This window comes from Pagrus pagrus (assembly GCF_965226575.1).
Source record: "Pagrus pagrus genome assembly, chromosome: 24".
In the NCBI taxonomy this organism is placed as follows: Eukaryota; Metazoa; Chordata; class Actinopteri; order Spariformes; family Sparidae; genus Pagrus; species Pagrus pagrus.
The window spans coordinates 487,578-503,692 of NC_140206.1; the positions used below are offsets into that span (position 1 = coordinate 487,578).

At 41.5% G+C, this 16,115-nt stretch overlaps 1 protein-coding gene across 1 annotated transcript; it reads right to left on the reverse strand.

The window, feature by feature from the left end:
• Positions 1-3,221: 3,221 nt before the first annotated feature.
• On the reverse strand, positions 3,222-14,295 carry LOC311252946 (adhesion G-protein coupled receptor G7-like; the record flags this gene model as incomplete). The annotated part of the gene is made up of 16 exons (XM_084346610.1): positions 3,222-3,395; positions 4,459-4,594; positions 4,981-5,130; positions 5,381-5,462; positions 5,691-6,040; positions 6,527-6,630; positions 6,804-6,956; positions 8,513-8,697; positions 8,909-9,022; positions 11,370-11,518; positions 11,611-11,693; positions 12,104-12,244; positions 12,354-12,466; positions 12,619-12,723; positions 13,155-13,289; positions 13,575-14,295. 16 exons carry the CDS (start codon positions 14,293-14,295, stop codon positions 3,285-3,287), a joined length of 2,832 nt encoding a protein of 943 aa, XP_084202736.1. The 3' UTR covers positions 3,222-3,284.
• Positions 14,296-16,115: the final 1,820 nt, after the last annotated feature.

A 16,115-nucleotide genomic window follows, 5' to 3' on the forward strand; every position in this document is an offset into this window, starting at 1 on the left:
TAATCTTGATCCAGAAACTTTAGCCAACTATAGACCTATATCCAACCTCCCTTTCCTCTCCAAGATCCTTGAGAAAGCAGTCGCCAACCAGCTATGTGACTTTCTTCATAAAAATAGTTTATATGAGGATTTTCAATCAGGTTTTAGAGCACATCATAGCACAGAGACGGCACTGGTGAAAGTTACAAATGACCTCCTAATCGCCTCTGACAAAGGACTTGTCTCTGTCCTGGTCTTACTAGATCTTAGTGCTGCATTTGATACCATTGATCATCACATTCTACTACAGAGACTGGAACACTTAATTGGCATTAAAGGACCCGCATTAAACTGGTTTAAGTCCTATTTATCGGATCGATTTCAGTTTGTACATGTTAATGATGAGTCATCCCTGTATACCAAGGTTAGTCATGGTGTTCCTCAAGGCTCCGTGCTTGGACCCATACTATTCACCTTATATATGCTCCCTCTAGGAAATATAATTTGGAAACACTCCATAAACTTTCATTGTTATGCAGATGATACACAGTTATACCTATCAATAAAGCCAAATGAAACTAATCAGCTTACTAAACTCCATGCATGTCTCAAGGACATCAAGACCTGGATGACCTGCAATTTTCTGCTGTTAAACTCAGATAAAACCGAAGTTATAGTACTTGGTCCTAAACACCTTAGAGATGCATTATCTAATGATATAGCGAGTTTGGATGGCATTAACTTGGCCTCCAGCACCACCGTCAGGAATCTGGGAGTTATCTTTGATCAAGATATGTCCTTCAACTCCCACATAAAACAAATTTCAAGGTCTGCATTTTTTCATCTACGTAACATTGCAAAAATCAGGCCCATCCTGTCTCAAAAAGACGCAGAAAAGCTAGTCCATGCATTTGTTACTTCCAGACTGGACTATTGTAATTCTCTATTATCAGGCTGCCCTAACAAGTCTCTAAAGAGTCTCCAGCTGGTCCAGAATGCTGCAGCACGTGTACTGACAGGAACTAAGAAAAGAGATCATATTACTCCTGTACTGGCCTCTCTGCACTGGCTCCCTGTAAAATCAAGAATAGAGTTTAAAATCCTTCTCCTCACTTACAAAGCTGTTAATGGTCAGGCACCATCATATCTCCAGGAGCTCATATTACCCTATCACCCAACTAGAGCATTACGCTCCCAGAACGCAGGATTACTTGTAGTTCCTAAAGTCTCCAAAAGTAGAATGGGAGCCAGAGCCTTCAGTTATCAAGCTCCTCTTCTGTGGAACCATCTTCCTGTTTTGGTCCGGGAGGCGGACACCCTCTCTACCTTTAAGAGTAGACTTAAGACCTTCCTCTTCGATAGAGCTTATAGTTAGGGCTGGTCCAGGACAGGCCCAGGCCTGTCCTGGACCAGCTCTTAGTTATGCTGCTATAGGCCTAGTCCGGGGGACAATGACACACTGAGCTTCTCTCTCCTCCCCTCTCCTCTCCTCTCCATCTGTATACATTATGCCTGTATACATGCCCCATCTCTGCATGTCACTGACTTGCTTCTTCCCCGGAGTCCTTGTGCTTTCTAGTCCTACAGGCTCCCTTGGATCCTGGCCGCGCCCGGGTCGTGGATCGTGGATGCGCCCACTGCTATGGCCCTGCCTGATCGTGGATGCGCCCACTGCTATGGCCCTGCCTGATCGTGGATGCACCTACTGCCATGACCCTGCCTGACACCCACCACTACTGTCGCTAATATTAGTCACATCTCTGTTACATACGTTCCACTACTATTATCATACTGCATTGCTACATACCATCCTTGCCATTGATCATTACTACTGTTATCACTAGTAATCACATTTCCATGTGCATTTCATCATTATTGCTGTAATACATCTTTGTGTACTTTCACTCCTGTCAACCATCGCTTATAATTGAATACATTGTGATCTCGTTGATCTGCTCTGTACATGCGACATCTATTGCACGTCTGTCCGTCCTGGGAGAGGGATCCCTCCTCTGTGGCTCTCCCTGAGGTTTCTTCTGCATTTTTTCCCTGTTAAAAGGGCCTTTTTTGGGGCAAGTTTTTCCTCACTCGAATCGAGGGTCGAAGGACAGAGGGTGTCGTCTCTGTACAGATTGTAAAGCCCTCTGAGGCAAACTGTGATTTGTGAATTTGGGCTATACAAATAAAATTTGATTTGATTTGATTTTGATTTGATTACTTGTTCTCATCAGAGCAGTACTTGAGTAAATGTACTTAGTTACTAACCCACTGGATACACACAGCTGTGTTTGTCTGTAAACTGCTGGGTGGAGTTTTGACGCCCTCTGGTGGCTCAATGTCTCCAGTGTACCAGTACAGGCTGACAACAAACCATCGTATACTGGTCAAACTGGTGCTGGTTCGACCAGTGAAAGATCATGTAATCGTCCAAAAGCCAGTTCAGACCATTTAAAGATAAACCCTAACCCATTAACAGGCATGTTTATACCGTTAAAACTAAGAGTTCGACACTAAACAGACCATTTCCTCAATAAGTTAGCAGCTTAGATCATAAAAAAGATAAGTTCAGACCTTTGATTGCCATTTATTAAAATAAATACAGGTTTGTTATTCAAAAGAGTAAAAAAAAGACCAGTTTACACCATTATTATATACTGGTTTAGACCACTGATGTCCAATAACCAGTTTAGTCCACTCAAAGACAGGTTCAGACATTCAATTACCATTTAATAATATAAAATATTACAGTTTCATTATGAATAGGCTGATTTGAAAACTGGGTTTAGACCACAAACAACCAGTATGAGACCAGTTCAGACCCTCAGTTACTATTCAATAATATCAACATTCAATAAACACTGAAAGACCAGTTTAGACCATTAACAGACCATTTCATCATTTTTCTTTTTAAAGGATCGTTTCATATCATCTATGACCATTAAAACAGTTCTGTTGCTTACAGACCAGTTTGGACCATTGGAAGATTAGTTTTATACCATCAGGGATCATGCTAAGCTAACAGCTTTAGCTTTATATTTAGCATACAAACTGTTCCTTTAATGATGTTAACAAACGTCTGACAGACTCAGAACATATTTACATGAAATCCTTGTTTCGTCTTTTAATTCAGCTTTCACTAAAGTTTTGTTTTCATTAAAGCTGCATTCAGTGAATTTTTGGCCTTTTCAGCCTCAAATTCTTTCTTTTCAAAGATGAAACAAATGTACATGTAGACTACAACGCAGACTCCTGCTGGTCCTTCAGGTCTCTGTAGGGCTCAGAACCAACCCTCCCTCTTGGTCAGGCTATAGGTCTGTTGTTGAGGTGTATATGGAAGAGATGTACTTCACAGGCCGGGACATGAATTTTCTGAAGGACGGCGTTCTGGCTGTGAATAGGATGAAAATCTGAACCCCCTGAAAACACAACAGCAGGAAGATGAAAGTTATTTTTCGTGGTGCGTTCACATCACATTGGATGGTCAAATTTCCCAAGTTGGGAAGTAAGAGTCGGCAAGGTCTTTACCACTAAACTGTAAATCTAAATTGTTATTCTGACTCATGTGAACCAATGTGTGAGATTATTCTGACGCCTCGTGAATGTGCTTTAAGTCTGAAAAAGTCTGTTGTTGGTCCTTGAAGGAGGGGACATAAAACTTCACCTATATGCACATGATGTTATATTATTTTTACATGCCATATATACCATACCATATTACAAATAATATGTGAGCAATGCATTAATTCATTAGAAAAAAAGTTATCATAACCAAACTATTACTTTCCTCTACTATATTTCTGCGTTTCTGACATCAGAGTTTGGTACAAGTCATGTATCCAAAAAAAAAAAAGATGTATCCAAAATGAGCCCTAATAGCGAAATGTGGCACATCAACATGATAAACTCTGGTGCTCATGTTAATTAATGTGCTTTGTCCCTTCTTTAAATAAAATAAACATCAACATATTATGATGTGATTTTGTCCCTGGCTTGTTGCAGCATCAGTACGTTCCCTGAAACCGCTATAATATTGCATTGTAATTAGGGTTAATGCTAATAAAAAAAAGTTGAACTAATCTAGATGGACAGAAACTCACAACAACCACCTATTGATATGCAATACATGAATTAAAAAAAGTTACTTATCAAAGATCTACTTTCATCTGCCATGTTTCCGTGAATATGTCATCAAAGTCTGCAGGTCGTGTACCAAAATCTATGATTTTTGCATTTAAAGGTACTTTATTTATCCACCACCAGTTTCTTGGGTCCCTGCTTCAAATGTAACTGTTTCTTTTCACCTCTTTTCTGTCTGAACACTTTCCTTCCTTTATTGTTTAGTTTATATTTTCAGTCAAAGATCTGCAGTGATGAGGAGCTCCTGTGACAGCTGTATGTTCAGGCCACTTCATTCTTTATAAACCAATGAATAACAAGTTCATGTAGAAAGTCACAGGGCGGTCGATCAAACTAACGTACCTGTGTGGTCGTGAGGAGACAGAAGAAGATGCTGAGGACCAGGTTGGGGGTTCCTGTAGTGACGAGGACCAGGTACCCCAGAGTCCAGGACACACCCAGTAACACGGCCAGAGAGAAACTGATGAGGAACTTATTCCTTAAAGACAAAAGATTGACGCTGATCAGCAAAACAAAAACAAGCTGGTGAGTTCAAGTTTTTTTTTCTTGAAATTCTTTTTAGAATTTTCTTTCTCAAAATGTAACATATATATATAATATAATATATTTTGTTTTGTTTTAAATATTATGATATCATTCCCAAAACCCCACATGATTTGTCTACTAATGGTGGCCTTAACATTTATTAATAAATCACACCCTGTTGCTTGTTAATAATTTGGGGAATTGAGTCATTTTTTTTATTCTGAAACAGCAATCTGCCTCACTGTGTCTTGTTTTACAATGATGTTTCTGAAAGTTAAAAATGAAGCTTGTGAACACACGCGATGGATGAACCTACAGTTAGAAGCATACTGACGTTACCTATTCAGTTTTGGGTCGGTCTTCCATGTGAACAGAACCACCAGTACGATGTTGTAGATCAGGATCAGACCAACTGGAAGCAGGAAAGCCCAAAACATCGGCTTCCCAAAGTGAAACTGTTTGTTCTTGTCCAGAGCTGCAAGCCAGCAACTACATGATGAAAATAACAAAAAATAAAACAAAGAAGAAACTAAATATGTCTGACCTCGGACTCAGATTTGTTCATATTACACTTTATCAAACACACAGAACTTTATTTTAAACTCTAACTTAGATCCAAAGTTTCAGAAGTTGTTCATTGAAAGACAGAAGCTCAACAATAAAATCAGGAACCTCCAACACGATCGACACATCACACGTTAGAAGAGTCAATTCATGAGTCAAATAATAATGGACTCACAACTCCTCCTGTCTGTAGCCCAGAGGACTGTCGACTCTGTAGGCGGCTCCCAGTGTGATCGCCATGATGACGGCCGGCAATCCTGGGAGGACACAGGAAGTAAAAACTGTTAAACATGTTTGTATTTGATTATTTAGATTTTCTTCAAGCTCACTGTTAATATCCAGGTTAACTTAGCTTAGCATAAAGACTGGAGACTGGCTAGTAACGCAGTTAGCTTTTTCCACCAGAGTACTTTGCTTACAATCTGCCTACAGAAGCAGAGTTAGAGCTCAACTTTGAGACAGAAATCAAATCTTAAACTTCGTACCCCATCCCAAAGCGTGACTGACTATACTCCAGTATGGAGGAAGTCCACTGTTCTCTATTGGGCCAGCCAGCAGCACCAGCTGAGTGCTGTACACGCTGCTCCATATGAAGGTGGCTAACAGGAAGAAGTGAAGCAGAGCCGCCACCGCAGTGCACGAGCCTCTGTCCGGCTCCACGCGCTCATCAGAGTCCGGGACGGTGTTGGTTGCAGCGTTGACCTCCACCTGAGCGTCGTTCTGTCTGCTGGAGTTCTGAACTCCAGAGAGGAAGGTGACGGTGAAGACCAGCAGGCTGACGCAGACCCACAGCAGAGCGATCTTTACGTTCTGGTTGTCAGAGTTGATGTTAAAGCTAAAGAGGAGATCACGTTCAGAGGCAAAGGTCACATTTCAAGAATTTTGAAATAAAGTTGTAACAATTTCAGAATAAAATGTGACATTTCAGAATAAAGCTCTAATATTTTGAAGATAACATCCTAAGGTTTTTTAGAATGAAGTTGTTACACATCAAAAATAGTATGAAATAAACATTTTAAGAATAAAGCCAAATATTTCCCTTTCACCTCACACAGTACAGCGTACAGAGTAAAAGTGCAACATTTCCTTCTGAAATATAGTATAAAGAACATAACACTTGAGTGAAAGTACTTGGTTACTTTCTGCCCCAGCCATAAAGGACAGAAGTGATGAGCTAGGCTAAAGGAAATGCTAAACTAAATGCTATCTTCAGGAAGAGACAAAAGAGAGGACTGTACATTTCTGTGCAGAATGCAGGATCTTTATGCTGTACGATAAAACGTGTATAATCTGTAATGCAACATGATTGTACTTCTCTTACATCTGGTGGCTGATCGTTACAAGCAAGCAAAGGATAGAAAGAGAAAGTCCAACGATGGAAATCCAGTCCAGAGCTTCTGCATATTCATATTTCCCTCTGAATGTCTGAAACAGAAACAACTTTTCTTCAGTCGCGAAGCTTTTTCTCATTTTTTTTCCCCCAGTCTTTATTATCAGCCACACTTGGTTTCAGAAGTCTGTCTACAGTCCATCATAGCTAAGTGTAATAAACGCAGCTTCAGCCTCATCTGAAGGTTATAATATGCTGTGAGATTCACCCAGAGAGCAGCGAAGTTGGTGGTGTGGTTGCAGAAACATCTCAGGAGTCCGTCTGAAGCCTTTCCTTTGGAGCAGCCGTCGGTGCTCCAGTCGTTCACATGATAATCCCAGAAAACACAGGCGAAGTCGTACAGCGACGTACCGTTCACCATCTGAAAGAGCAGCAGGCAGGACAGCTCTTCACCTCCAACTGATACATTCACACTTTAACTCTGTAAAGGAGACACAACTGAAACCTCCTCTGAGGAAACCAAGACTAGAGCCCAGATGAAAGTTTGTTGCCTACATTTGTCATCAAATATTTAGTCCATTTTAAGTAAACATGTCAAAAATTCTCTGCTTTTCTAATGTGATGATTCTTAATTTTCTACGATATTAAATCACAGATCTTTGGCTTTTGAGCTCATGGTTGAACAGAACTAGACATCTGAATGTGTTGTGCTTTTTCTTTAACATTTATGGACTTATGGAATGTGTTATTAAATATCAACAGATAAATTGTTGATGAAAATTGTTAGTAGCAGTACTAAGCATGAACAACAGCTGTGAATCATCTGCATCTTCCACTTTCTCAATGAAAAACAACAGCAGAAGTACCAAGAAGTATCATTAATGGACATGATGTTTCTCCTCTGATTCTACAACAACACTGACATGAACAATGAGCAGCAGGTTGAAGGCTTCATCGCTGCCATAAAATCACTCGTAAAACAAACACTCTGTTGCTATTGGTCAGTGTTGTCCTAGATGTTACAATACAAGAGTCAATCATTAAATAATGAAATATACTGTAATAAATTCTGCATGTTGTGAAGGGACCGGTGCATGCAGGTGTTCGATAAACAACAGGAAGTCATTGTAGTTTTTCCTTATTAGTGCCCGACAGCAACAGTGAGTCAAGAATACTGCGATAATAACTCACTAATAATAAACGTCCATAAATCCACTTAGAAATCAGAGAAAACAGACAGTTCAGAACTCCCCTGAGAATCTTTATGTTTTCTTTAGTATGAAGTAATCTATTACATCCATGTGTACACTGCAAACAGTAGCTGCTAACAGCTCATTCAGATCACAATGAATGGAGACTGTTTGGCTTTATAACAAATCAATATATGCGTATAGTGCCAATCACTTTTCAATTTGAGCAGGTCTGGACCCCATACTCTAATTAATACAGGCTGAAACTAGAATGGCACTCAGTGGAGCGCATACCTCCGCCAAGGCCCAACAGTCTTCTTTAATCATGACTACTTAATCAGAGTTTAAGCAACAGATCTAGGATCATAGATACCAGCCACCTTAATACACCTGTATGTATTTCATACAGGTTCATGCATTGCTCCCTGAGAAATGTGGGGAAAAAAAACATCCTATCTCACAATGTTAAAGAAAGTGAGAAAAAAAATCCACCCCTTTATGGTAATGACTGTGTTTCTCGGTGTGTTTAGGAACATCTGGAAGTTTTGTTGCCGACCGAATTAAAAAAAATTATCTGGCTCCACACCAAAAGTAAATAGGGTCTGTTCTGGGCTGAGACCTGTCCTCCATCCAAGTTTTTGTGTAATCCAACCAACCAACCACCAACCAACTAATGGACACAGGTCTTCCTTGGTAAAGGTAACTACAGGGCTCAATGTGTAGCGAGGCCAGAAAAACCAATAACAACCACTAAATGAAGTTTGTTAACAGCAGCAGGTTTTCTTACTCTTGGTCTGAACATTATCTCCACGTGATCCGGCACCACGCTGCGCTCTTGACCTCCAACTGTCGCTGACAGGACCCTGATGGTGGCCCGCTGCCTTTTGTAGCGCCTTGACCTGAAGAAACGGTCGTTCTGGTAGAGGACGAAACCCAACGAGACGTTCGACGGCTTCTGACGAACACCAGCAGCTTCTTTAGATTGACAAAGACATTTAAATTCTCATCAGTGGGAAATCTGCAAAATATTTTTTTTCTGTGGAGTCTTTTACTAAAAACACAGCTCTCTAAAAAAGCCTTTACAGCTGACTACCTTGCAGTAAAATATGCTCATGTGTAAATTCATCAATTGGAGTTTTTCATTATAGTAATACCAGTTTGGTAATCCAACAATTGCACTCACCTGGTGGGAATCGTACGTATATCAGGGCGTCGGCTGTGAACCTGTTTTCCACCACAACTGTTGACGTGTTCGTGTTCAGCTCAATTCGGTCGGCAACAAAACTTCCAGACGTTCCTAAACACACCGAGAAACACAGTCATTACCATAAAGGGGTGGATTTTTTTTCTCACTTTCTTTAACATTGTGAGATAGGATGTTTTTTTTTCCACATATTTCAGGGAGTAATGCATGAACCTGTATGAAATACATCAGGTGTATTAGGGTGGCTGGTATCTATGATCCTAGATCTCAACTGTTGCTGTCGGGCACTAATAAGGAAAAACTACAATGACTTCCTGTTGTTTATCGAACACCTGCATGCACCGGTCTCTTCACAACATGCAGAATCTTTATTACAGTATATTTCATTATTTGATTGACTCTTGTATTGTAACATCTAGGACAACACTGACCAATAGCAGCAGAGTGTTTGTTTTACGAGTGATTTTATGGCAGCGATGAAGCCCTTCAACCTGCTGCTCATTGTTCATGTCAGTGTTGTGTTGTTGTAAATCATAACCATAATTTTATGGTTAATCGGTTACAGGTTTTTCATGTTATTTTTCATTAGACATGAAAATTCAAAGTCTATTTTTTGTAATAGTGATGGTTGTTTATTTAAAAAAATACTTAAGTCCCTGGAACAGGAAGCAAATTTAGATGCCTCCCGTTAGTCAAAGTTGCTCGCTCAGATCATTAAAATAAAACTATAAAAAGGCGTGACTGGCTGTGCCTCATCCAGAGGACAACAAAACACCACAATGTGGACTTTAGACTACCTGATCACCACTGATTATATCAAATAACCCAGTAAGATCAAGGTCATATTTTGTCCATTATGAAGGCTGATCATGATAACTTTATTTGTTTACCACCTCTGTTGTAAGTAAGGGAACATGAACACGAGCTCTGAGAGACAGCAGTCCAAGACAGATGATCCCAAAGTATTTGACCTGCATTATTCAAAGTTGATTAATTGCCAAAATACAGAAATAAGATACACACCAATTTCCTCAACTCAAATTATAGCCCTTTGTTCAACAATCATGTTTATGTTTCAACAATTATTACAAACAACAATTACTTTGTATTTTTCTAGGAATTTGGGGCTTTTAGAAACTGTGAGAAAGGTTTCTCTACAAATACGAAGGTACACAGTATTTTTAGATGACAAAAGGATTCAGTTTTTGTATAGTACAACTGTAAGAACAGGTCTTTAAAATGAGCATAGTCAAGAGGCATTTATTTTAGTTGGTTGAGTTTTCCAGCAGGTGTTTTCCTTCTAAAGAAAAGCTCAGTTGCTCTTGAAGAAAATATATCAATAGATGAATTATGAGACATTCTTTATTTTTGGTGGACTCCTGGCCTCTACAGATCTGGATGGATAAGACATCCTCAGTATCACTGACCCTCAGGCAAAATGCAGTTTTTAACACCTGAGAGGGAGAATATGAGGTCAACCTGATCATGTGATATGAATTGGTTCGTAACCCCTTTATGTGTAATTTTTGTTTTTGGATAACACTGTGTTTGTGGTCTGGTTATGTTGAGGCAAAAAAAACACTTGCTTCTGGTGTGTACTGTGTCACTTGTGGTTAGGGTTAGGATTAGTTTCAAAGATGGTGCTGTAATTAGGTTTTTTATGATGTCCCACAAACAACACTAACAACCTGATATCAGGCAGACCATCACGGCTTACTTGGTCCTGTCACCACAAATCTTCTGAAACATGTACCGCAACTTATTGAAACCAGTCTTGTCACACTTACAAATGGTGAAAGACAGTCTAGAACAGTCCTCTTTGGCTTGGCAGCCATCTTACCTATCTTTCGCGCCACCACCATCCCCTCACCTAGCTGTCGCACCACCATAATCCCCTCAACTAGCTGTCGCACCACCTAGCTGTCGCGCCACCACCATCCCCTCACCTAGCTGTCGCACCACCTAGCTGTCGCGCCACCACCATCCCCTCACCTAGCTGTTGCGCCACCTAGCTGTCGCACCACCATCATCCCCTCACCTAGCTGTCGCGCCACCACAATCCCCTCACCTAGCTGTCATGCCACCACCATCCCCTCACCTAGCTGTCGCACCACCACAATCCCCTCAACTAGCTGTCGCACCACCTAGCTGTCGCGCCACCACCATCCCCTCACCTAGCTGTCGCACCACCCCCATCCCCTCACCTAGCTGTCGCACCACCCCATCCCCTCACCTAGCTGTCGCACCACCACTATCCCCTCACCTAGCTGTCGCACCACCACCATCCCCTCACCTAGCTGTCGCACCACCATTATCCCCTCACCTAGCTGTCGCGCCATCCCCTCCACCTCACCTCCAACATACCCTTAGTGTGCAGAAAGTCTGGTGACTGGTCTGGGCTTCAAACTTGACCAGTGGAGTCGCTTTTCATCACACTGACCTGACAGAGAGGTGAACTGGACTCCCTGAGTGTCTGCAGCTGGGATCTGTGCTGACTGGACCACTAGGTTGGGTTGAACCACCTGAGACTGAGATGTGTTGAGACTGAGGGTCAAGTTAACAGAGAGCTCGTCCAGGGTCTCCGTCAGGCTGGAAACAAAATATACAGAAATGTCAGGCGGTCTTTTTTAACCCAGGAACACAAGGACAATCAAATATGAGGTGTGGAAGATTTTATTTACCCCAGAGTAGCATTGTTGTCCTCGCTGTCATCTGGAGCGCTCAGCAACTGACTGACTGTAGCTACTGCTGCCACCCTGACGCTCTGAAAAACATGACAACTGCTAAATGAGGACACTTGTTACAAGTGATTAGCTGATGTCATTTTCTGAACTTAACTGACTGCTCTACTTGTTCTAATACTTCCCCTTACCCACATAGTCATTCTATCTACATTACTGATGATTACTAATCTAAAATCTCTTTGTGTTCATATTTTGTCAAAGTACCAATAGTCATACCAACAGTGTTGGCACAATATCAATATCGAGGTACGTTAGTAAGAAATAAGTTGATCTTTTAATCTGTGCCCAGTCCTACCATTTACCACACCATGAAGAGCTTTAGAGGAGATTTACAAATATCAAGATGTTCATTGTGTGTCATGATATACCCTTAGAGAATTGCATATTGTTTGGCGGCCATATCGCCCAGCTCTTTTGTGACAGTTTGTACCTCTGTGGCGTAAGGAGACCGCAGCAGTCTGTCGACGATCTGAGCTGCTGCTGTAACGTTTTCAGCCGTCAGCTCTTCGGGTTTGGAGGTCAGAATTTGAGTGCTGCTCGCAAGTGACTCTAAATCAGCTGGGTTGGTAAGCTGAAAGAGGAAAACATTTGCTGTTATTCATGCTTTCTTTTTGCTAACTACAAAAATACTCTGTACCAAATTAGAGCTTTCTGGAAGGGACATTGAGCCATCTTCTCACATTTTGTTGTATGTCGCTGAGCGTCTGGTCACACTGGAGACGCTGTACTTGATGTTCAAAACTCAGTGATCCGTTGATGCTGGAACACCTGGTCGAAGCCTCTGGTTTACCAGCTGGATCAAAATGTGACACGTGAACACAAAAACACCTGTATATTTTGGTATACCTGGTGGATGGGTGTTAGACCGACAGCAGGGTGGAGCTGGCAGTAATTACTGATGTCTTGATTGATGTGGATGCAGATTGAAGGTTTGTAACAACTTACCACCACTTGTTCCTGTTGGACAGACTTCCTCAGAATATGCAAACCAGCCAATGGGTGTGCGTGGGAAATTGAATCCATCCAGCTGTTGTGCTCGACAGAAATTCTCTAAGAGGACAAATTTAGTCAACAGGTCATCGGGCACATGTTAGACATGGCACGATTTATTTTTATGAAGTCAAAGAAAGGGCAGCTCAAACTGAGGCATAGATACAGTATGTTTGTGCAAATAAACATGCCTCAACTTTCCCGAGGGCAGTATGAATACAATGTTACTTTATGGATGTAGAGAGGAGAGGAAATGGGAGTGAGATGGGAAAGAAAGTAGAGAAAGAAATACATAATGTATGGTTATTTATGAGGTCAGTCAGTGAGACTGTGGTTGGTTGTTGGCTTGGTAAAACTAACATCTGGACAGTCGGCACATTGACTCTTTGGGAATAATAACCACAGAGATGATTAAAGATGCAGTTGTCAAATTAATGAGAATTACGTGATGTAAAATGTGCACAGTCTTTTTGACTATGATCCTGACTTACCTCGTGAGCAGGTCTCTCCAGTCCATTCATCAGGACAGATACAGACACCATTCAGTAATATCCCACCATTATCACAGACCAGGGGAGGGGTGGGAGGAGGAGGAGTGGTAGTAGCAGGAGTAGTGGTAGTAGTAGGAGGTGGAGCAGGAGTAGTAGTAGTAGTAGGAGGTGGAGCAGGAGTAGTGGTAGTAGTAGTAGGAGGAGCAGGAGTAGTAGTAGTAGTAGGAGCAGGAGTTGTAGGAGGAGGAGCAAGGGTAGTGGTGGTAGGAGGAGGAGAAGTGGTATCAATAGGAGCAGGAGTAGTGGTATCAGTAGGAGCAGGAGTAGTGGTATCAGTAGGAGCAGGAGTAGTGGTCTTAATAGGAGCGGGAGTAGTGGTATTAGCAGGAGCAGGATTAGTGGTCTCAATAGGAGCAGGACTTGTGCTATTAGCAGGAGCAGGATTAGTGGTCTCAATAGGAGCAGGACTTGTGGTATCAGTAGGAGCAGGAGTAGTGGTATCAGTAGGAGCAGGACTTGTGCTATTAGCAGGAGCAGGATTAGTGGTCTCAATAGGAGCAGGACTTGTGCTATTAGCAGGAGCAGGATTAGTGGTCTCAATAGGAGCAGGACTTGTGCTATTAGCAGGAGCAGGAGTAGTGGTCTCAATAGGCGCAGGAGTAGTGGTATCAGTAGGAGCAGGAGTAGTGGTATCAATAGGAGCAGGACTTGTGCTATTAGCAGGAGCAGGATTAGTGGTCTCAATAGGAGCAGGACTTGTGCTATTAGCAGGAGCAGGATTAGTGGTCTCAATAGGAGCAGGACTTGTGCTATTAGCAGGAGCAGGAGTAGTGGTCTCAATAGGCGCAGGAGTAGTGGTATCAATAGGAGCAGGAGTAGTGCTATTAGCAGGAGCAGAATTAGTGGTATCAGTAGGAGCAGGAGTGGTGGTATCAGCAGGAGCAGGAGTAGTGGTATCAGTAGGAGCAGGAGTAGTGGTCTCAATAGGAGCAGGAGTAGTGGTATTAGCAGGAGCAGGAGTAGTGGTATTAGCAGGAGCAGGACTTGTGGTATCAGTAGGAGCAGGAGGAGTGGTATTAGCAGGAGCAGGACTTGTGGTATTAGTAGGAGCAGGAGTAGTAAAGGGAACAGTGGTGATCATAGTGGTTGTAAAATGAACAGTAGCAGCAGTAGGAGGGAGTTCAGGGGTGGAGGAGGTGGGTGTTGGTGACACAGTGGTGCTGTCAGTGATATTTGTGGCCAAAGGAACAACTGTGAGGAGAAACACAAGTATTAAAATTATAGGTCTGAAGGAAGAACTCGTTGTTGTGCGTCTACACTGTGCCAACAGCTTTAAAACCATTACCAATCCATTAGTCAACAATAAACAACATTTACAGGCAGGACAGAATATTTTGGGCACAACCTTGTGAAACATTGTCCAATATGAAGTTTCTCACTATGACATCATACAGTTTTTACCACAGAGAAGCCAGATGTTTAACTCATCTTCTAGTGTCAGACTGGTCATTACAACTGAATCTATCAGACCTTTAGGTATGCTTTTCTTTTCATAGGGAAAAATCCATTGTTGCTCTTGGTATGTTATGTTATTTGCCCTTTATTTTCTCATGATAAAGTGATCTGACCATTTTTGTACATCATGTTGTAATGTTATCTTTATGCATATTTTTCACATTACTCTTATTTATATTCTGAGAAATGACAGAAGGAGATATACAAAAGTATTTCTGATCATTAAACGTCATTAAAAATCTAAAATTTCTCTCCAGAATCATATAAATCGGCCTGAACGATGACTTTCTAGGTTTTAAAAGAATGACTTTAATGGAAGCCATTTTGAACTGTTCAATAGAAAGGCTAAAGAGGTAGACTCATGAGGCACCTGTCCAGATTTGAAAGATTTTAGTTCTTGTTTGCTGTTCTGATCCTGCTCAGGTGGTTTATTCAACGTAGTTTTCATATTTTTGACATTAAGGTGTTGCACATATTGTTAACAATAATGGCTTTCATCATTTTCCAAGACTGAAGATTCAATCAAATATCAACATTATCAACTTCCGAACATTAATGAACTAATAATGCACTAAATGATCTGAATCCAAACAGCTGCAAACAAGACGTTAAACAACCAATCAGCCCACACTCCCGTCCTGAACACCAGAATACTGAATTTGTCAAACTGGATTTGGCACAAATTCATCAGAAACGAGCCAACTTGATGAAATGATATTAGATCCAAGAAACTAGAACTGGATTTTATTTGGGTCTGCATCAAACTGTACTCCCTCATAGATACCAGCCACCTCAGTACGCCTGATACACCAAGATCCATGCATTATTCCATTATAGTGATATACATTATACTAATGAACCAAAATGACCGACCGACCGACCGACCGACCGACCATCCAACCATCCAACAACCAACCAACCAACCAACCAACAGACCAACCAACCAACCAACCAACCAACAGACCAACCAACCAACCAACCAACCAACTGACCAACCAATCAAACGACCAACCAACTGACCGACCGACCAACCGACCAACCAACCAACCAACCAAGCAACCAACCGACGAACCAACCGACCAACCGACCAACCAACCATCCAACCAACCAACCAACCATCCAACCAACCAACCAACCAACCAAGCCACAAAACCTGACAGACACATGCAACAACATCACGTCCTTGGTGAAAGTTAAAAGCATTCTTTGTGCACAAGATAAAAACATATAATCTTCTGATAATTTGGGAGCTCTGTGAGAAGGTTTCACGCAGTGATGAATAAAGAAAAGAGATATCGCTTCAGATCTTGTTCTGATGGTTAAAATGACCGATTACTCGTAATATAAAGAGTTTTTCAGGTCAAACTGTCCCGTCCTACATGTGACCACTTCAGTTATCACTAAAACTAACACACACCTGCAGAATCCTGTTAAAACTTCTTTCTT